The sequence below is a fragment of the Strigops habroptila genome, chromosome Z, assembly GCF_004027225.2.
Source record: "Strigops habroptila isolate Jane chromosome Z, bStrHab1.2.pri, whole genome shotgun sequence".
Classification (NCBI taxonomy): Eukaryota; Metazoa; Chordata; class Aves; order Psittaciformes; family Psittacidae; genus Strigops; species Strigops habroptila.
The window spans coordinates 81,130,292-81,152,542 of NC_044302.2; the positions used below are offsets into that span (position 1 = coordinate 81,130,292).

General features: G+C 39.3%; 1 protein-coding gene across 2 annotated transcripts; it reads left to right on the top strand.

Moving 5' to 3' along the window:
• The first annotated feature begins 1,266 nt into the window (after positions 1-1,266).
• DEPDC1B (DEP domain containing 1B) lies at positions 1,267-21,434 on the top strand. 2 transcript variants are annotated; one of them, XM_030470887.1, is made up of 11 exons: positions 1,267-1,416; positions 2,031-2,296; positions 6,848-6,983; positions 9,282-9,409; positions 12,282-12,412; positions 13,463-13,510; positions 13,954-14,094; positions 17,870-18,036; positions 19,498-19,674; positions 20,318-20,500; positions 20,750-21,434. In XM_030470887.1, the coding sequence occupies exons 1-11, from the start codon at positions 1,369-1,371 to the stop codon at positions 20,909-20,911; spliced, it is 1,587 nt and encodes a 528-aa protein (XP_030326747.1). In that variant the 5' UTR covers positions 1,267-1,368; the 3' UTR covers positions 20,912-21,434. The 2 variants fall into 2 exon arrangements, with proteins under 2 accessions (XP_030326747.1, XP_030326748.1); XM_030470888.1 differs by lacking the exon at positions 1,267-1,416 and adding an exon at positions 1,736-1,804.
• The last annotated feature ends 817 nt before the right edge of the window (positions 21,435-22,251 follow it).

Genomic DNA, 22,251 nt, shown 5'->3' on the forward strand with positions numbered 1-22,251 from the left:
TCCCTCCTCCACCTCACAGATCTGCAGGGAGGAATGCATCCTGCAGCTGAGTGTGGGGGGCCCGATACGCGGTTTGAGACCTCGGTCTGCAACTGATTGCTCAGGATCACTTGGGCTTAAGTAGGAGTTGAGAGTAAACACAGTCAAAACTAACGATCTCTGAGCAAGGACGGAAAGGAGCCAGGAAGAGCTTTTGAGTCCAGCAGTTGTAGCTAGCCAACGGCCTCCGAAGTCAGTTGTTTGAGATTAAGAATTAATAAGCAGGAGCAGAAACTGGAGATGCCGATCATTCTGAGGGCTATCAGCAAGTGCCATTTCGGATTCCTGCTGCATAATTTCTGGCACACCGGTTTAGTTTTCTGTAAGTTACGCAGCATTCAGAGAGAGAGAGTTGTTTCATTGAGTGGTATGGATGCATTGTTTCAGTGAGTTGTATGGATGTATCCTAAGAGGTTGCATATGGCATAATTATACAACTATGCTAGTGATATCAATACAAAATGTTACTAAACTCTCCTCCCCTTTAATGTTATTAAACACACAATGTTGCAGCCTGTGAGAATAGCACAGTCTTGATCTGGACACTTATGTTTTTTCCCCTACCTAACAGCTGTTCATCTTACATGCTGAATCTTAGTATACATTTCAGTTATGCGAGAAAGAGAGGTGCATCAGTCATCAAAATCATTAATGTTATAGTGAATGTTAATGATAGTGAGAGGAATTGGGTCGACATGTTGTATTCTTGGATTTGCTTGAGGAGAAACACTGCTCTTACTAGCCACTCCTCTCGCAATAAATTGAGTCCTGTAAATTGGGGTGGTTTTCTTTCATTTATTTGTTTGTTTGTGTTCCAAACTAACGAAAAGGCTGTATTCTCTTTGTCGAGATGGCAATTCACTGGGCACTGTTGCGCTTCTCCAAGCCTGGGCACCTGTCCTTGAAGCCCTCACTGGCTGAGGAAGCGCAAACAACAGCGCGCAGTTAATGCTCGTTTTACAAGTAACGATCCCTCCTGGGAACCCAAAGCGTCCTGACGAGGCGCGCTGCCCCGCAGGGAGCCGTGTTTCTCCCCGGTCCGGGGACCAGGCTGCCGGCGGGAGCCTGCGGTGGGCAGAGCCCGAGGGACACCCGCGGGCACGGGGTCTCGGCCCGGCTCCCCCCTCCCCCGGGCAGGGCAAGGCCGGGACGGGCGGGACAGGCGGGTCCCCGCCCCACCAATAAGGGACGGTGCGGGCGCGTCACGTTCCGCTGCCGCCATCCAATAGGTGAGGGCGGCGTCCCTCGGGCGCGGATTCAAACGGCCGGCGGGCGCGGCGCGCGCGCGGCTGCCTGTTTCCGTGGAGACGGCGAGGCCCGGCCGCGTCCATGGAGCCGCAGCTCGTCGGCCCCGGGCCGTACCGCGCTACCCGCCTGGTGAGTGCTTCCCCAGCCCCGGCGTGGCCCATCGTGCAGCCTGACCGCGCCCGCGTGGGGCCTCCGTGCCCGACGGCGGCTCTCTAGAGCCTTCCGGGTACGGGTCCGCCGCCTTGGTGCAATCTGGACGCCTGGGCCTGGCCCGCTGGCTGGGTCTCTGAGGCCCGAGGGCCCAGCGCCGCCAGCCCGGGCGGGCCCTGGGCCTGTCCCGGGTAGCCGGGACCCGGCGGGGTGGTCCCCAGCCTCCGTCCGGATGTCCCCGCGCCGTGCCTGTGTGGGGTGGCTGTGAGTCCCGCGTGACTGAAGCGGCCGCAGGACTCGACAAAGTCCGGCCTTTCGCCAAGTTAAAAGCCGAAGGGAGGTTAAAGCTGCACCCGCAGAACCGTAGGTAGGCATGGGGCTCTGTATCTCCCAGCTTCCGCAATCTGGTGTTTGCTCTCAGGCCTCGGCTGTTTAAATCACAGCTTTAGGTTTCAGTAGGCTTGTAAATGCAGATGATTATAAAAAAAATTTAGTAATTCTGCTTTCAGACCTGGCTGCATCCTGACAGTGCTTTGTACGCCTCAAATGCTTCTAGGGCAAGAGCTGTAACGGTTTGCTTTGTTCTCCCTTAGTGGAACGAGATAATAGAACATTTTCGTGCTGGGATGCCTTTACGGAAACATCGGTGTCGCTTCAAAAGCTACGAGCATTGCTTCAAAGCCTCGGAGGCAGTGGACTGTTTACATGAACTGCTTGGCTCTAATCAAAACTTTGGCCCAGAAGTGACTCGCAATCAAACGGTTAAGCTGCTTAAAAAATTCCTGAAAAATCACGTTATTGAGGATATTAAAGGAAGATGGGGCAAAGAGGACTTTCAAGATGATGGCCGTTTATATAGGTAAAACTGTATATAGTGTCTGAAAAACTTAAGTTTTTTTGAAACAGAAAGTAATTGTGCATTAGTTTAACAAACGTTTTTGTAGAATGCCGTTGAAAAGGGGTTAATGTGTCTTTCTGCCCCTTCCTTTTAAAGACTATTTTTTCTTTAGTAATAAGCAACTGACCTGGTTTAATGTTTGGCTTGATTTTGGGTTTTTTTTTTTTTTTGGTCCTTTTTATTTTCCTCCTTCTTTGTATATAAATATTTTTGAAGGGCACTTTTACTCAATTGCATTTTGTGAATACTAACAAGCGTTTGCAGATTTTATGATGTAGTGAGTTCTGTTTGCCATTGGCAGACACCAGGTTTGTCGATGTTGGAAGAATGCATGTCAAGAAAACATGTATGGGAGTGAGGATGCCATTGAGTATTCAACTTCACTTGTCCTCCCTCTCCCCAGCCCTTGGCTATTTTGGGTGCTGTTTCTACTCCTGAGAGAAGCGAAGAGCCTTCAGAATCTAAAAGGCATTCATGATGTAACCTTTTTCAGTGCTCCTTGGGTTGTAGATTGAAATTGTCTTAAAAGATGCAAAGTTCAATTGTTTATTTTACTATTTTATGGAGTATTTTTTGGTAATCGTTTTTTAATATTGTCTTTGGGAAAAGGCAGAGCTGAATTGCCACTTGGTATGGATGAAGTCATAATTTCATTTTGCTCTATGAACTTAAGAAGTATTTTAGTAGTGTGCCTAAGCTTTTTTGCTCCCCGGTCTATATACCTGTGCTGTAGGTACAGTTGTTCATTACTCTCCTAGTATTATTTACTAACTTGAAATAGTTTAAAAGAGGTAAGTATGATGTAATTCTTTTAATTTGTCTCAAACAAACTTGGATTGAGATTTTTTTTTTTTTCTATAAAAGAACTGTGGTTTATTTTAATCTTGTTCCACTACAGTTCCGTTGACTTACAGTTGAATTGGGTTGGACTTGTGTTTAAAATCAGTAACAAATTAGCAGTGATTCAACTTCTTCTTTATGATACTGCATGATATTTTTCAGTAAAGGTGGTAGCTGTTTTTAGTCTGCCTTATGAAGGAAACGACACTGAATGCTAGGGCTTCCCTGCTAAATAAATTAAATATTCAAACCAATTTCAATCAGATTTAATGGAAGAAATTTTAAATAATTCGTGGGGAATAAAAATCAATGTTGTCTCCAGACTTAGCTCCATAAAGGGAAATTTCAGGTAACAGTCAAGGAAAATGTTAAATTTTAGAATTTGGAACTCAAATTTGAAGGACCTAGTGTACCAGAGGACTTGTATCTGAAGACGTTTTGCGAAGCTCACGTGAGAAAGTCTGTTGCTAAGTATCTCAAAACAATATATGGCTTTGCACTCTGAACTGATCATGACCATAAGCTGGAAAAGAAGGAAGTATCATGTATGCTTGTCCCGTTCTTAAATTCTTCTCTGGCCATCTGCTTATGGCTGCTGCAGAAGGGCAAAATATTGTGACAGTTTACCTAGTCATGGACTAGTTACTTATTTAAACAGTTAGAAAAACAGTTAGATTCTGGTACAGCACTTGGTGGTAGTTGTGTTGTTGGTTTGGTATGTTCCTAGCCCCGTCCTGCTTTGTCTAATCTTAGGATAGCTCTACCTGCACGCTTTCTTTTCACAGGTGCCATAGGTGTTAAGTACTTTGTCTCCTTTCTTTCTGGGCATTGACTCTTTGTCAAAAGATTAAATGTGGGGTTTGGTAACCACTACTGTTATGCTATATCTATTTGGCTGCATTTGTTGTGTTTGTGTTTTTTTGTTTGTCTTCCATTAGCATTATGGCACATTGAAACTAGTTTGCTAGTATTTCCTTCGTATTTTCAGCCATGACTTTCCTGAGCTGCAGGCTATGAAAGTTGGTTGGGTGAAATATTTCGGTGCTTTTTATTTTATTTTATATGTGCTTTGCCTAGTGATTTGCTATTGGACAATGATGTTCTTTACGCACCTCCCTTTCAACTAAGTTACTAACTGAAATTTTTTTACTAAAACTGCATACTTTTCATGCATCTTGAAGTGAAGCCAGCTTTTTCCCACTCAGCTTGGTGCATAAATAAACGACATGCTACTCATGGTTTTGGTGTTTGGCTTTAAGTATTGTTAGAATATGCTTTTCTCCTATTTATGGAGCTAAACATCGGTTTTCTAGCCCACCTTATTCATGTATTTAATGTCCTCGCAGCTCCCTCTTGTGGACTTTTATGATGTTATGTTGTTAAAGCGTTTTTCACCATGTGTGATACGGATAGCAGTACAAGTTGCTTTTAATTCCACTGGCAGTGCTTTCTCTGGAAACCTTCATATGCTTTATACCTTTTCTATAAACTACTCTGTTAATTTACTGTAACTGTACACTGTGGAACACACCTGTGTCATTCATTAACTTCGCATGTGAATGTAGTTGTCTGCTCTGGTTCATTGAGTATTGAGGAGATGTTGCCAAATGCTGATTTGTCTGATAGTACTGGGCAAGTATTAAATATGAAGGTGAGAACTACTGTGGCTTCTAAAACTAGCAAATACTATCTGTGTGTTCTGACTTATTGGCTCAGCATAGCCTACAATAATAAACGAGAAGTTACAGTTTCAGAAGCTGTCAGGCTTTAAATTTTTTGGAATCTAAGCAATTGTATTAAAAACAAACGGGTTAGTACTCCTGGATTGCTAATAAATTTCTGGCAATTCAGGTGAGGTACTTGTTATGCCAGCAATACCAATGTTAGTTGACCCTGTTCTCTATTCATTGCCCTGGACACAAACAGGTATCTCTCTTGCCTCCTTGTATAAACTCTTAAACCTAGTACTGCTGTCTGTAAACCATGTTAATCTTGACATGTCATCCTTGGAATGCTTATCAGTTGTTAGCTTTAGGTAACATTATTGTGTTCATTCTAAAATCAGAGGCTTTTCGTTGTTCATCCAAAAACTTGGCTCTATCTAGGTCTTGCTGTAATGCTACCTGAAAAAGGGGAATGCAATTCCTTCTGCTTATAAGAACTCATTCAGTTACTGGTTGATTGAGAACCAGGGCAGCAAATCATATAAAGCTAAAAATTGTGAAGAACTGGAGGGGCAAAAGGGAACTGTTAAGAATACTGTAAGGCAAAAGAAAAAAAATGACTGCGGATGTTTTGACATTAAATTTTAAGGAATAACAAATAGCTAAAAAATAGTTGACAACTCTCAACAGCTGGACATCTGCAATATAACATGTTACTTTTAAAAGGAAGAGTAAATCTTGCAGGATCAATGCAAGGTGCTTATTACCTTTCCTCAGGGTTAGTCCAAAGGAAGTGCTGCCTCTCTGTGTTGCAGATATTCTGTGGAAGAGTGTTGTGGAATATGTCTGATGGGCTCAGTGTGTGTAGTCAAAATCATAAAGTATTTAACCCATGAAGTGTTAAACAGGACTAACGAATCTGCAATCAAAACTAATTGAAAAAATCAATTAATTGTTGGAACTGCCTTGAGAGGATGGGGTGAAATTTTAGAGGAAACTTGAGGATTTCTTGAGCATGAGAATATTTCTGGTAGGTTATACACGCATACTATACAGTGGTGTACAAGTTCTTGTTGCATGGTCACAGACATAACTGTATTTTATATTCCAGCTAAGAGTGAGGTGGAAGCATTTTCTTGAAGTATCAGGGATCTCGTCGTCTAAAGCTTAGGAGTGCAGATAAATAAGATCTGCTCTGGGCCAGTCTACTGGTATGCTGCCACCGAACTGATTTGTCTTTCTGACGTGCTGCCATTAATTCCCTTATACATGCTCTGACCTAGGTTTAGCAGTAACTTAATTCTGGTCAAGCTGGAGATGTGACTGAACTGAATGTGATCTGGGATAGTTTGTTTTCTTTGTTTTCTGCAAGGGCTAGCTTAGAGTTTATTTCTGCTGATTTCTTCAAGGCACTTCTTGAAATGCCTTAAAAATTGAATGAGTTTCCTGCACAGCCAGCTGGAAAAAGACTCCAGAAAAGAACTCCAGGGTATGATCTTCACGTAGGAAGCATGTAAACACAGAAGAACATGGTAATGTAGACAAAACCTTGTGTGGACATTTGTGTGTACGCTAATTAAATGTTATGTGACTTAGGTAGCTTTGCTTTAGGAGATGCATGCTAGCAGTGCACTTGACATGCGGAAAATCTACCCACAGCTTTTTCAGCAGAATCGGTGTCTTCTAGTGAAGACCTGAGTCAGTTTGCTATGCATAGGTAGCTGCTGCTATTTGAGATGCACTGTGATATCAGACATTCACCCACGGTTCAGCTGTGTCATGGGAGGTGCAAAGAACCTGAACTGTTCTGGAGCAGCAGATGGAGGCCAAACAAGACACCTTGAGATGTTCTACATCACTCAAACCCATCTTCAGGCAATTAAGCTGCACTGTGAATACCCAAGACATTTGTCGTGTTTTTTGCATGTGAAGGCCGACTACAGTTTTGCATTGGTAAATATGGAATAGGGTGGAGTTCAGAGACATTAAAAATATTTTCTAATTGTAGATTTCCTCCTTCGTCACCACTGAAGTCATATCCAAAGAAACCTTCATGTGGAAAGGAAGTAATTAAATTTCCAGACTGGAATGAACCAAAGGCTGGCATTTCTCAAGAACACATCCCAGTGAAAGCAGTCACAATGGTAAGATATCCAGTTTTTATAGTTCCCTAGACATGAGCGTATTTGGAAAGCAAAACTAATGATCTCTTTGTTGTTGCACGTAATACTTGGCTATAAAATTAAATGCAAAATACTTTTATTTTAAACTTAGGAGAAGTAGAGTTGTTAATGATTTGCTGGGGATGCTGGCTTTGAGTGTTCTTTCTACTACAGATTATGGCCTGAGCATCCGAAGTTCAGCATGGTTGTATTTGCCAGTATGCTTACATTCCAGTTTGCTCAAATTCCAATATGCCATTTATTATGCTACAAGAAAAATACTGTCATTCACACTGTAACTCTTATTCAGACACTTTGTGTAGCAGAATATATACAGTATTACTCCCTTCCTAGCTGTTATGAGGTTGTTAATTCAATTTCCTTTTTCATAAGGAATATGTTCTAGCTAAGGAGAAGTGGTCCTGGTTTCATTGTTGCCCTTTCAGCTTACAGAATCATCCTGCCCCATACTTACCTGGATTGATCCAGACATTGTAAAGTTGTTGAAATAACTGTTGCTTTTATTAATAAACCAAATTTGTATCAAGTCTCGCCACAGGACATCTTAAAAGCCTAGGCTTCTGGAGTTATGTATATTCTAAACAGTCCCTCCAGCGCTATCTTGCATGTGAGTGCTCTCAAATTTTGTGAACTTCATTGATAATTTTGGCCTTAATGCTCACCAGTGCAGGACATTAGCCTTGGATTTCTTGGTGATTGATAGTTTGTTTAGAAAAGTAGCTCTTAGAGTTTTGCTGGATATCCAGAGGTCCTGAATGAATGGATATTTCATATTTGTAATCCAAATACGTATGTGTAGATCCAGTGCACCTTTCATGTACAGCAGGCTTCTGAAGCAGAAAAAGCATTAAGGTCCTTAGAATTTCAGCAGTAGGTAGAGGATTTAAGAGGAAAGAAAGAAAATATAGTGCCAAAGACAAGTCAAGAGAATAGAGTATGTTAGTTACTGAGCAAATATCTGCTGCAGTTTTAACATGTTGCAGCCTCCAACTGTCTGCTCTAAATTTCCATCCGAGCATCCTGGCCTGATAAGAGTTAGCAATAGACTGCCTATATACTCTGATGCAACAGCATGCAGTCTGACATAGCACAAAGTTTCTTTCATTGTCAGTTTTGGCTAATACAATGGACTGTAAGTTGGTGTAACTGAGACACAAAAATAAGCTTCTGTTGCTGGATCTTTTACAGAAAGATGTAACTTCCTCTGGAATGGTGAGGTAGAAAGGCAGCTGAAAGTGGTGGCATCTTAAATTGCTCCAGCATCTCTCAGGCCACATACTGGTTCTGTGTGGCTTGATGGCTATGGTTCTGTGTAATGAAATACTAATGTGGAAGGCCAGATTATAATTTCAGAGGTTACTATTTGTTCCAAACCAGCTCTAGTCTACTGTCATGGATGACATGTCTACAGATGATAAGTGCTTGGAGTAGTTTAATGCATTCCTGGACTGCATTTTGTGGGTTGGTTGTGATCACAAGGAATACTGTTGATCCACAGAGACTGCTCTGTGATGTAAATCAAAGAACTGGGAATGACTAGGAGTTTTGCCTTAAAAAGTGCACCACTGACACAAACTGTATTCTATGTTCACTCATTGACACTTTGATGACAACCTTCAAGCACTGAGCTTGGATGTGAAGTTTGAGTACAGGATAGTAGTCTTTTGCATTCTATGCTTTAATATGTTCTACTATAATGGTGGACTAGGTCTGAAGGGTGTCTTCAGCTGTGGCTATTTGCTTTTACTTTCTTCATGTATAGAACCTGCTAACAAACTTAATGTTTAGTTATGATCAGTATACACTGAACAAGGATAAATATCAGTCTTTAATATCTCATCTAATAATTCTCCAACAATTTTTCTGTAAGCAGATGTTTAATCTTAGAATGGTGGTTGAAAACAAGTTGAACTGATTTTAATCATGGAGAGGATATGAACACAAGGCTAGAGGCCATAACTCCTGAACTTTAATGGTTATTCTGACTCATATAACTTAACCAAGCTAAAATATTTTGTAAATGAGAAAAGATTCTGAATGCTTGTGAAACCTAAACACCCACTTGCATCCTGGGGCTATACTGGAGTTTAGGAATATTTAGAATACTTGTAATAAGGAGCATGCTGTACTATAAATGTAGAATTTATACTGTCATATACAATGTCTATATATTTTATATATATAATATATAATATACAATTACACTGTTCAGTACTTGAAAAGTCACCAGTTAATGAGGATTGTCTTTTTTGATTTCAGAACTCTGAGATGTGGTATAAGAGACACAGTATAGCTATAGGGGAAGTATCAGCATGCAAACTTGTGTTCCGCAGAGAGCTAACACAAACAAATATAGAAGAGATATGGAAATCCCAGACTTTGTCACGGTGAGTATACTTGTGAGCTATTTGCTGTTAAACTGTGTAGTAGGTAATAGTCTTGTCTGTCTTCACTGAGAATGCTCACTTTTCATTGCTGCTACTAAAGCCATAGTGGCTGGACTAACTATACCCTTGTTATTAGACTAATGAATTCAGCAAGTAAAGCTTGCAAAGAAACTTTAGTGTGCTTTATACTTTTTGATTTTTTTCTGTTGTGTTACACAAATCCTTATGTTATGTAGGCTTTGTCTTTTTAAATCACTTTTTTCCTCAGTCTTCCTCTTTTTCTTCTTGCTATGAAATAAAAGCACTTCTGTAGAAGTGCAATACCATGAAATCTTTCAATGACAAATAAAATACTTTATATGAGATAAGAAATGGAGTAGCTAATTGGGTGATGAAGGCTTTAGGATTCAGATATTCTCTACTATTTCCAAAAGGAATATCTATACAAAGGTAAGGGCATTGCTTTAGACTACATATACAGGAGAAAAAAATAATACACATTAGCTATTTTTAAAGCACAGCTGAGGCCTTACAAATGACTACTTTCATCTAAACCCAGAACATTATCTCAATGTAACAAACTTGGTGCTTCAGTGCTGACAGATCCACAGCAGAGTGCTCTAGTGCAGTGCATAGTGGGGTTTCCTCAACCAGGGAAAATCTCAGTCAAGTGGAGAGATGCAACAGCAGACAAGTCCCCCCATGTATAAAGGAAGCCCAAGAGCATTGCAAAACAGAGCATGGCATAGCAGTTTGCATGGAAGAATGCACAAGGAGGGCACGTAGGTCTGCCACCTCAACCAGGAAGTGATAATATCCACTCTTCAGAAAGCCATGGCCTCTGAGTTCTGCAACCACCATGACTGATGCAGCTTCCCAAACGGAGCTCTGATGGGAACACGCTGCCACCCAGCTGTCCAGCTGCAGGGTGTGCCCTGAGCTTATGCAGGTACAAGACAGCAGTAGTGGGCACTCCCATGGGAGGTGCACCCAGGTAGAGGAACTCCTCCACACAGTGACAAGAGCTCCGGAAGGAGGTGAGTAGCTTGAGGAGTTTCAGAGAGTCTGAGACATAGACTACTGGAATCTCACCCTGCCTTCTGTGAGACAGCCCCAGCAGGCAGACAGGATGTGGTTTGGAGGATTTCCTATCCTCTCTCCACAGTGACTGAAGGGATAGAGGGTAATGGTGGCAAGTTCCTCCCTGATGCAGCAGGTGTGTCACCTCTGTGACTACCCCACTTTTCCCAGTGCCCTTGTATAGTACATATGAGGCTCTGCATATGTGGAACCGAACAATTATAAGGATGATGGTTCACCTTGATTGGAGGTGTCACCAAGGTTAAGTTGGCCTACACCCTGCATCAAAATTATTTGCATAAAGGAAAAAAAGACTGTCAGCCAAAAGGGCCAAGGGGGTCCTGGGGTGCATTAAGTACAGCATAACCACATGATTGAGGGAGGTGACTGTCCCACCCTACACTGCATGGGTGTGGCCCCACCTCTAGTACTGAGTGTGGTTTTGGCTCCTTAGGAAACTGTCAAGAGTGTTTCAAGAGGAAGCGCTCTTTAACAGTTTCCTGTTAAATGGTGAAGGGCATTGAGTGCCAGACTTGGAGCTGCTGTGGTAATTTAGTTTGTTCGGCTTGGAGAACAGAATTATAGAATCATAGAATAGTTAGGGTTGGAAAAGACCTTAAGATCATCTAGTTCCAACCCCCCTGCCACGGGCAGGGACACGCTGCCCTAAACCATGTTGCCCAAGGCTCTGTCCAACCTGGCCTTGAACACCGCCAGGGATGGACCATCAACAACTTCCTTGGGCAACCCATTCCAGTGCCTCACTACCCTCACAGTAGAGAACTTCTGCCTTATATCTAACCTGAACTTCCTCTGTTTAAGTCTGAACCCATTACCCCTTGCCCTACCACTACAGTCCCTAAAGAAGAGTCACTCCCCATCATCCTTATAGGCCCCCTTCAGATACTGGAAGGCTGCTATGAGGTCTCCACGCAGCCTTCTCTTCTCCAGGCTGAACAGCCCCAACTTTCTCAGCCTTTCTACATATGGGAGGTGCTCCAGCTCCCTTATCATCCTTGTGGCCCTCCTCTGGACTTGCTCCAACAGCTCCATGTCCTTTTTATGTTGAGGACACCAGAACTGTAGACAATACTCCAAGTGAGGTCTCACAAGAGCAGAGTAGAGGGGCAGGACTCGCTGGTCACGCTCCTTTTGATGCAGCCCAGGATACGGTCGGTTTCTGGGCTGCAAGCGCACACTGCAGCTGGCTCATGTTCAGTTTCTCATCAACCAACACCCCCAAGTCCTTCTCTGCAGGGCTGCTCTGAATCTCTTTGCCCAACCTGTAGCAGTGCCTGGGATTGTCCGATCCAGGTGTAGGACCTTGATGAAGGGCTGAGGCTGAAGACTGAGGGGTGCCCTCATTTCAGCCTCAATTTTCTCAAGGGAGGCAGTGGAGCTCGAGGTTGTGATCTGTCTCTGGCGACCAGTGATAGGACACGAGGGAATGGGACGAAGCTGCACCCATGGAAGTTCAGATTGGACCTTAGGAACAGATTCTTCACTGAGAGAGTGGTTGGTCACTGAAACAGGCTCCCCAGGGAAGTGGTTGCAACACCAAGCCTGTCAAAGTTCAAGGAGTGTGTGGATGATGCTGTTGGTCATATGATTTAGTGTTAGGTAGTTCTGTGAGGAGCACCAAGTTGGACTCGATAATCGTTATGGGTCCTTTCTGACTTGCAATTCTATAAGTGTATGAAATGGAGAGGTCTCCTTTCAGAATCTTATCTATCCTGAATTGCTTTTTCCAGATTAGATGATGTATGAACTGTGTGTTTATGTATTTTTGCAGATTACAAAAGGTCTTGGGTTTGGATTCTCTGGATGAAGTGTTAGATGCAAAACTTGTGAATTCAAAGCATATAGTCCAAAATGCATATAGTGTGAATAAGCAAGGGATTGTCATTTTAGAAGACAAATCAAGTGAGTATTTTAGATGTTTTTGTTTAACTTTTTAATAGTATAGCTTACGAGTATATAAAAAGTTTTTGTTCTAATCTATACGAACAGGCAGCGTCTTTCTAGTTGTGTGACCACATCTATACTACGGTTTTTACAAAGTACGCTGTTGCTGTCCTCTGACATCCCAGTAGTCAGAATTGGTGTTTATTACATATTTACTCTCTTTAACATATTCCTGCTTTAGCAGGGTTAAAAGATTAAAGTAAAAAAGCAGAGACTTTTCATTTATAAAGAAAGGGATACTATTCGCTTCAAGTTGGCTTTGTCAGCCCAGGCCTTAACTGCCTGAACTGGACTATTTACATGAAGAATATGTGTATAAAAATAGAGAAAAAATCAGAATGTATGGTGAGATGCTTAAAATTTCCCACTTTTGAGTTTCAGTCAGTGAGTTTTGAAACCAGTGCTGAGATTAAAAATTCTTTGCACATCAGGGACAAAGTAAAGCATCTTTGCTGCTGTGATTTATCACTTACAGTACTATTGCAGCCATGTTTTCCAGAAGATTTGTAGAGAAGTGAAATATGAAACTGTAACCTGTTTTTGTTTGTGAGTGAACCTTTTCTAGAGCATATACATATTCATTTTAAAGACAGTTGGAGCACCTCAGGATATTAACTATCTCCTTGCAAAAATGACCAAACCGAATGTATGAGTGCTTTTCATAACTTTCAATGCAAAGTAAACACTTCACTGTAATGCACTGTTGAAGGTGTAGCTTGTACTAGTTTGGCTGTTTATTGCAGGGCAGGTTAAGGATTTGAAATATGATTCATTTTGCTGACTGAGTTGTAAGACCAGTAGGCAGAACTGGTTGATAGGGAGTACAGGAGGTGCTCAAGTAAGATGTAATTAAAGCCATATCCTATATTAAGGTATAGCTTGCCTTTGCAATCAGTGGCACTATTATGTAGGGGGAACTTCTTAAAGAATTTCTGTTTCATTTTTATCTTGCAATTTTTCTCAGATTTTTTTCTTCTTTTAATTTCTGTCTGTTTCTCCTCAATGCAGAGGAACTACCTCACTGGATATTATCAGCAATGAAATGTCTAGCAAATTGTAAGTATATTGGGAGAAAGAGGGGGGAGAGGGGGAACAAAACCAACCTACCCTCATAAAAGTCAATTAAACTGACTATGCCTTACTGCTTTATCAAATCCTGTTTATATTCACGGTTGATATTTTTTCAGATTGTTGCCTTAAAGTTGTAAAGCATACGTTCTCCTACTAATGCAGTTTATTTCAGTGAGATATACAAAGGTTTAACTATTCACATTTTAACTCCATCTATTTTCACTAGACCTACTCGGAACTGGTCAATTCAATAGATGAATACATTTTCACTTCTATGTTGAATAATGAGTCTAAGTTGTTGGGTTTTTTTTCTACTTGATGTGTCATTTCAATTGGGTGGAATAGAAAATGGTGATCTAGTTGATGGCTGCAAATTAGTTGTTTTTTGGGTTTGTGTGGTTTGTTTTTTTTTTCCCCCTCTTTTCTAGGGCCCAGCTGCTCAGACTTGAAGCAGCCTACATACTCGGGCTTTGAAAGAGATGTCTTCAAAACTATAGTGGACTACTTTGGCCAGATGAAAGAGCCTCTTCTCACGTTTCATTTCTTTGATGTTTTTGTTAGTGTGTTAGGTAAGTAGTTTAGGATGTAATGAAAAAAAATATTCATTTGAATTAACCATACCCAGATGTATCAAAACTCATTTCTTTAAGACCTGTCCTGTCCATTCTACACAGTGAACAGTTTAATATTAAAATTTATTACCACAAGTCTTCCCTTGCTTGTCTTCATGATTTTTAAAGGCCTCTGTTCATCGCTTAGCGCTGCCACATGTAATAGATTAATTTTAACTTTTTTTTTTTAATGCCTAAGCATTATAAAAACTCACAGAAGCTTTTATAAATTGCTTGATTGAAGTCTAGATTAAAAAGAATTAGGGCTGTAAGGACTGTTTTTAACCATGGTGATATGACATCTGAAGGAAATGGAAATCCTTCATTGCTTAAACTTACAGTAGACGTTCATATAGTGCTTACAGAAACAATAGTTTAGTTATTAACTAAGGGTTCACGCTATATCAGATTCAGCTATCCTGTAGCTAAAGATGGCCTACTGGAAGACAGTAAATGTGAAAATGTTTTATCATTTTTTATGGTTACATTGAAAAGAACAACTGAGTTGAAAAGTTAGCATGCTTTGTAGCATGTCACTTTTTTGAGCTTCTTTAACTGGGAACAACATTGCTTTTAACAAACTGTTGAGATGAAAAAGGACTTCTGGAATTCAGTGTTTTTATACTTTGTTAGTAGACAATCTTGCTTCAAACTGAATGTAGTTCTTTTTCTTCTGACTTTTTCTAACACAATAGATACTCTTGATAACATCCTTTAAGAATTCTTGCTGTCTTTTCATACTTCCTTTCTGTTTGCCTTTCCATTGTATTTCACATCTTTCAGGTTTTAAGAGTTTTATTTCACAGTATTTCACAGATGTAAACATGCGAAGAAAGAACTCATGTCGCTGTTTATGTGGAAATGAAAGGAAACCATGCACTATTTCAAAAAGTAAAAAAATAAGTTTTGTCTCTTCCACAAAAAATGAGGCATTAATATGGGATCCTTCCTTACCAACAAAAATAGATTTACACAAAAAAATCATGGGATACAGGCTTTCAAGAACTCCTTTGTATTGAGTCTTCATGCTTATTCAATTTACTTTGAAGTACCGGTAGTATATGTTTGAAAATGTCATGTTTCTCAGGTATCTTTTCCACTTTTTTTATAATTCAAGAATATGCTCCCTGTTGGATCATATGTAACTGGTGGACAGAGTTCAAGAAGACAATTCATCATGCCTGTTCTAAAGCCTAACTCTTCTTTTTGTACTCAAAACTACTTAGAACCAGTAGTACGAAAAGAAAAGTGAATATAAGGCAGAGATGTCCGATGTGTACTTTTGGTAGCAAGGTCTTCTCTAACCACTCAGACTTCCCTGTGAGATCTGACGTGTGATTCTTGGGTGCCAGAGGGAAAGAGGAAAGGATTGAGGAGGGGTGCGGGTACTGTCAGCTGAGAGAAAAAGGGCAAGTTTTTGTTTCTGTGCAACATGTAATTAAGTCTTAACAGTAGAGGCTAATGTACAGACAACTATGAAGCTGTAGGTCAATGTAGAGGAAGAAGTAGCTGACCCACCCCTGAAAGTGCTCAAGGCCAGGTCGGATGGGGCTTTGAGCAACCTGGTCTAGTGGAAGGTGTGTCTGCCCATAGCAGGGGGATGAAACTAGATAGTCTTTAAGGTCCTTTCCAACCCAAAGCTTTCTATGATTCTATAATAATGCATGCTCCATAGAATACTATTTTTTAGTAAGTGTCAATGCTAGTACTGAATGCCACCTGTGAAGCAGTAATTCCTTAGTTGTACATTTACAAAATATGTCTACGGTTTCATTTTTGTAGTTTTTTTGTTGTTGTTGTTTTGGGGTTTTTTTTGGGGTTTTTTTTGTTTTGTTTTTGTTTTTTTAATGGAGTATGCCTTGCTAAATTGGCAATAATTCTCAATCTTCAGACTTTTATAAACCAAGATTTCAGTCTTTGAGTTTTAGACTTTTCACATTGCTACCCTCAGGGAATTACAGTTTTTCGACAGGGCTTCTTTCAGTGGATAAACTTTGTTTAGAGGAAGACTTCAGGAAATAGCAAAGAAAGTGTCATTAGATTATATTTTTAGTCATTTGGTGCAGCCATGATGTGATTTGCACGTCTAAAAGTTCCGTCTTAAAACCTGAGAAATATTTGCAGAAATTATAGGTGATTTGTGTAATCATATTAAGATGCCTCACTTGTTTCTGTTTTCAAATGAAGACTGTCTAGAGCACTTCTCTTCCAAGAGGTTGGCTGAAATTAGTTTTCAGAATAGCTAAGAAAATAGGACTAAGGTGTCAGTAATTATCAGATATTTCACTAACTTGGTAAGATTAAACTTGCTTTTTGCACAGGTTTTAAAGATTCTTTATGTACAAATATCCTTAATTATTTCTTCTCAGGGCATCCTGGGGAGGAATAGCCTCATCCACCAGTGTATGCTGGGGGTGACTGACTTGAAAGCAGCTTTACTGAGAAGGACTTGGCAGTCCTGGTACGCACTGAAGTGACAATAAGCAAGCAGTGTGTCCTTGTGACAAAGAAGACTGGCACCATGCTTAGCTACCTTGAGAGCACTGTCAGCAGGTTGAGGGAGTTTTTCCTCACTCCTATGCAGTGAGTCCAGTGGAGGACCACGAAAGTTATTAAAGCCTTGGAGCATCTATCATGTGGGGAGAGGCCGAGAGCAGGGACTGTTTAGCCTGGAGAGGGGAAGGCACAGAGGCTCAAGGGGGAGATCTTATTAATGTGTATAAAAGACACTATAAAAGACGTGGGGGGAACAAAGAAGAGAGCCAGACTTCTATCAGTGATACTCAGTAACAGAACAAGAGGCAATTCAAAATCTGATTTAACATAATCCTGGGCATCTTGCTGTAGGTAACCCTGCTTTGAGCAGAGAAGTTTAGATAATCTACAGAGATTTCTTCCAACGTCTATAATCTTATGTGGGAAAAATAAAATATATCTCTGTCATTCTCCTTGTTCCTTTTTTTAAGAGAAATTGCTGTTAGACTTCACTCATGTGGATGTTTTGCTCTTGACTTCTGTTTTGTTCTGATACTAGTACTATTTAGGTAAATGTGTAGTAGATGCTTCCTTCAATGAGCCTTAGAAACCCAAAAGCGGATAACATTTTGGTGATGAGACTTCTTTATAGATAACTAAACTACTATCAGAGTCTAATGTGTCTGTCCAGTCTTCAAATATCTCTGCCCTGCTCACAAGCTGTGTTTTCTCAAGAGTTTCTAATTAGAATTAGCCATAGATTTAACTTCTATAGGTGTGAGGGACATGTCACTATTGTTGCAGTTGTCACTGATACATAAGCACGTTTTATTTAGATTCTCCAACTGTTGCCCCAGACTGAACATTTTTTATGTGCTTGATACATCTGGGCATGCATCACAGTTGTGTTTAGAGCTGAGGGCTATAAAAAAGCAAAGGATGAACCAAACCATTGCAGTTTTTCTACTATGTCTACTATTTTCTACATGTCTACTACTATCTATAGTTGTTGGTAATGGTTATTAGTATCTCCCAATGCATCAGAATGGAATGTTGTAAATACTAAAACAAGGTGCCCAGTTCTACTAGTCCAATTCTATGGATATTTTCCTAAACAGATTGGGGAGTGGAGTTATAAGGCAGTCTCGAATGAGTAGCAAAGGAATGCAAGAAGGCAGATTTTAAAATGTTACATGAATTGTTATGGAAATATGTAATTGAGAAATGTTGCTCAAACTTCTGATCTTGTATAAACCAGCTCTGCTGCAAAAACACAGCAAGGCCATAGAAGCTCTTCAGATATCTTGTCTGCTGCTGCCACCAGAAAATCGGAAAAGACTGCAACTGTTAGTGAGGATGATGGCAAGAATTAGCTTGAACAAGGATTTACCACCTCTTTCTGAATCAGTGAGGACCAGAACCTTGGTACGTATAGTGTGTAAGGCAAAAGGTCTAGACAAGGCTTTTGGAGTAGCATAGATAAAAGATTCTGTGCATTCTCTGTGGAGAATGTGTGCAAAAATACAGTTTGCTTATTTGAAGAATAATTTGTCTGTTCTGGTTATTCAAATTCTAGAAAGCTACTCTGAATTTGAATAAATTGGGATTTTTTGGTCAGTTTTGAGCAAATGAATTTGCTCAGAATTTGGAGGCTTCCTTATCTTTCAAAATTAAATCGTCACCTATTTCCCTGTTAAGTACAAAAAAAATAAAAATACAGTAGATAAAGTTTCTGGTGTTCATCACTGCAGACAGCGTGAGAGAGAAACAGACTGCCTGTTTCAGTCATAGTTAGAAATGTGCAGCTAAATGTTTTGATTTACTTGGTTTTAGCCATTTAAAAAAACATTCCTACCAGTTTATTTCAGTATTTTTCATCACTTTAACTACATATTTTGACAAAGCCCTCTAGAGCTAATGTTCTTTCTGTAGGACTTCTTGTAGAGTTATCACTGATGTTTGCAACTGCATGTTATTACAAAGTTATTAGGCATAACTTGGCAATTCTGACTTGTTAAGAACAGGTATTTATTTTGGTTAAGGTCTTTTGCAAGAAGGGCAGCAGAAAGCTAAGCTGTAGACCCACTCTATTAAAATCCTATAGTAGCATGCATAAATCTAAATCTGTTCCATAGCAATTAAATTTTTAATTAACCATGAATAGTATTTGATTAACAAAAATACATTTTTTTGACTGCCAAGGTTATAATTTAATTAACTGTAAATGGCCTTTCATTAAAATAATTATGTTTATCTAAATGTTATTTTTGGAAATGAATGCTTTACAGTCCAAGTATTTTGTACCAAGTTTTAATTCAACAATGTAGTCTATGGTATATGACAATCTTGATTGTTTTCCATATTTTTAATGTTAGAAGTGACTGGTGCACAGGCAGAAAACACTTGTGACTGAATGTTTGAGCATGAGACTACATGAACTTATCTAAACCTGAAATTTGGTTTGATTTCAAAATAACGGTATTATTTTTTCATGTCTGGTGCTTAACTTTAATTAAATTTCTGTGTTATTTTTAAAATCTCTGAAGTATTTGTGTCCTGTTTAACTGGAAAAGCCATATAAAGTGGCTATTTGATGAAATCTTGAGAATAAAATTTAATTCCGTCATTATAAATCTGAAGTCAAGGTTAGATTACGTATATGAGGCAAGAGCAATGATCTGTCCACTCAGATCATAATACTTTTTCCGTACCCCACTTCTCCCAATATTGACGTTTTGGAAGTATTTGAAGTATTGTGCTGTCAAAACCTTTTCTTATAAAAGACCAGTTTTTAAATACATCCTGATTCCCCATCACCAAACAAAAATATACAGTAATGTTGTGATTTAGTTTTGTGTTGACTTGTTTGGTTTTTTTTTTCCTCAGATGGTTCAGACATTTTCCCGTTGTATTCTATGCTCAAAGGATGAAATGGACTTGGATGAACTGCTTGCTGCTAAACTAGTATCTTTTCTCATGGACAATTATCAAGAGATCTTAAGTGTTCCCATTGCCTTAAAATCTTCTATAGAGGACCATGTTGTAAATCTCCAGAGAGTCCAAGTAGGTGTCTAGCGAAAAAAGCCTTTTATGCCTCTGCTTCTAGGTCATATCTATCCTTTCTGCTCTGAAGTTTGGCAGTTCTTAAAGACTTTGTTCTGTGTCTGCTAGATTATGAATAGCTTATTAATTTTGACTGCTGATTTTAAAACATAACTATATATTTAAATGAAAATAAGCAGACTTTGAATAGTTTAGAGCCAAGAACTCTTAAATATGTTTTCTGCTGATCAGCATTATCTTCTCCATGGAATGGGCAAGCTATGGTTGTGGTAGTGAAGAAAACTGGATGATTAATAAGTATTTCCATTAACGTTTTGATTTGCTTTTAGAGCCATCCTTATTTGCTCAGCATTTTAATATCTTTGTTTCCTGATACCATACTTTCTTTTGTTCAAAGCTGCTTTTCAGTTCTTTCTTCTTTAATTGCTACTGAAAAACTAATTTTTAACTTATTTCAAGAGTTAAAAGGCTTCATTGATGTCTTGTTTTTTGACTTACTAGAACTCAACTAGTGCAAGAGATAGGAGGTTCAATTTAGGGTCTTTATTCCATATCTTTTCTACTTAATGACTTCAGGTGACTAAGCCAGTTTTGCAAGCTTGTTGCAGAAAACATAGCTTCTCTTTTTTCACTCTTTCTTCAGATAAAATATGCTGGAGCTGATACTGATGTAAATTTTCCTCCATCATTTTGCTGCCAAATCAGTACAGATGAATTTGAATACCAAAGAGCAACTGGCTCTCAAGAACCACTGGCAGCTTTGTTGGAAGAAATCGCAATGAATAAAGAAATATCTGTGAAAGATAAGAAGAAGAAGCTTAAGCAAGTAAATAAAAATTCCTCCACAGTCTTTAATTTTAATTTAAAAAGCTTTATCAAGTTTTAGACATGCAGTCCTTTAGAGAAATACTGTGATTTAAAATAGTAGGTACTCTTGGGGATGTCAAACTTTTAAATTGTTTGGAATAAGGGTACTGTGATCCATCAAGCCATATTAGAAAATATCACTTAATTTTCTATATAGAGGTATAGAAGTTTGAGTAAATTCTTCATTTAACTTGATGTACTCTTCTAGTTTCAGAAATCTTACCCTGAAGTGTATAGAGTACGATTTCCTACGCCTGAAACTGAAGCTGTGCTATTTCCAGAAAAAACTAAACAGAAACCACCAATACTGAGGTGGGCCTTAAAAAAGCCCTTTCAACCATTTCACCGAACCAGAAGCTTTCGGATGTAAAAGGTTTGAAACATAACAATGGACCAAGTCAGAGCACACTATCAATGGATCTTATGCCAAAGGAGCCTGAGAAGCATGTAGTTACTAAAAAAACTATTGGGGATACTGATGAGATGGTAGAAATGGTTCAAAGAGGGAAGTATTGAAGTGGTAGAAATGTGAGCCGTTTCAGTATTTTTGTAAATAATTTTAAAGTGTCTGTTATTTTAAAAAGAAAAACTCAAGGGGATTAACGTACATGCGCGGTAAAGTACACTTGCTGTAGTTTTGACCATCATCTCAAGGCCTAAATGTATTTGTGTAATGTGTTGTTGGTAACTAGTCAACAGCATTATTTCTTGTTTCCCCCCCACCCCTGAAAATTAGTCTCTTGCATAGACTAGCCTGTGTTTGTTCACGTGTAACTTGAGGAATTAATTTGCTGTACGTGCTTGAGTAAGTATGAAACACTGGATTTTGTTTTGCTGTTGTACACCTTAGTGTTCTTTACAGTTTTTAAAAATAAATCTTACATAAAAACTCATTTCTAATTTTCTGATTCATATGATGCATTACAGCTTAAGTCAACCACTATTGAAATTCCATTAACTTCTGAAGTGCTGACCCATTCTTTTAAGCAACCCTGTCTTTTCCCATGTGCTTCTTCTAAATATTGTCGTATGAAATTGGATGCTTGACAATACAACAGATTTTATTAGAAAAATCTGAAGCCTTGGTTTTTTTTATGGAAATGGAGTTTAAATATTGAATTGACTTTGAAGTACATGTGCCTTTATTAGTTTCATTTGTTTTGCATTATGAAATCTACTGTACCTATAATTTGACTGTGCATCTCACTTGATTGACAGCACTTTTGAGCTATTAAAGCATTACCGTTTTCCCGTATTTACTTAGAGTGGTGGTTTCATGTTATCCATTAGAGACTTAAAGAGCATCATTTCATACCTTATTGAATGTCAGAGTAGTCTGTGCAGGAGAGCAGACAGCTGACATCTCAACAAATTTCTATCATCTGACATTTTAGTAGGCAATATGGTGGTGACTATCCTGTAATGCAATATTTACAGTATTTTCACTTTGCTAACCGTCCAACCAGTCAATAAGCTTTAAGATGTATGTTACATCTTTTTCTTAAGTGAAATTTATACAAAAGGGGTACACTTTCCCTTTCAAATATCAAGGAAATATTAAAATTAATTCTAAAGTAGTCTGAGGCCACCTATTACCTTTTGTACTAGGTCTTCAAGGGTGACATAACCTTTTAGATGTGTCCTAGTATTCTGTGTGTGCTGTGGCAATGACTAGACTACTTCTATATGGTAGTTTGGCTACAGCACTAA

What these genes read in the sequence shown, in the direction of transcription:
- DEPDC1B (XM_030470887.1), top strand. Translation starts at nt 1,369, where the DNA reads ATGGAGCCGCAGCTCGTCGGCCCCGGGCCGTACCGCGCTACCCGCCTG. An exon ending in AAATCCCAGACTTTGTCACG is followed by an intron (nt 9,410 to 12,281) that starts GTGAGTATACTT and finishes GTATTTTTGCAG; the next exon opens with ATTACAAAAGGTCTTGGGTT. An exon ending in AATGAAATGTCTAGCAAATT is followed by an intron (nt 13,511 to 13,953) that starts GTAAGTATATTG and finishes CCTCTTTTCTAG; the next exon opens with GGCCCAGCTGCTCAGACTTG.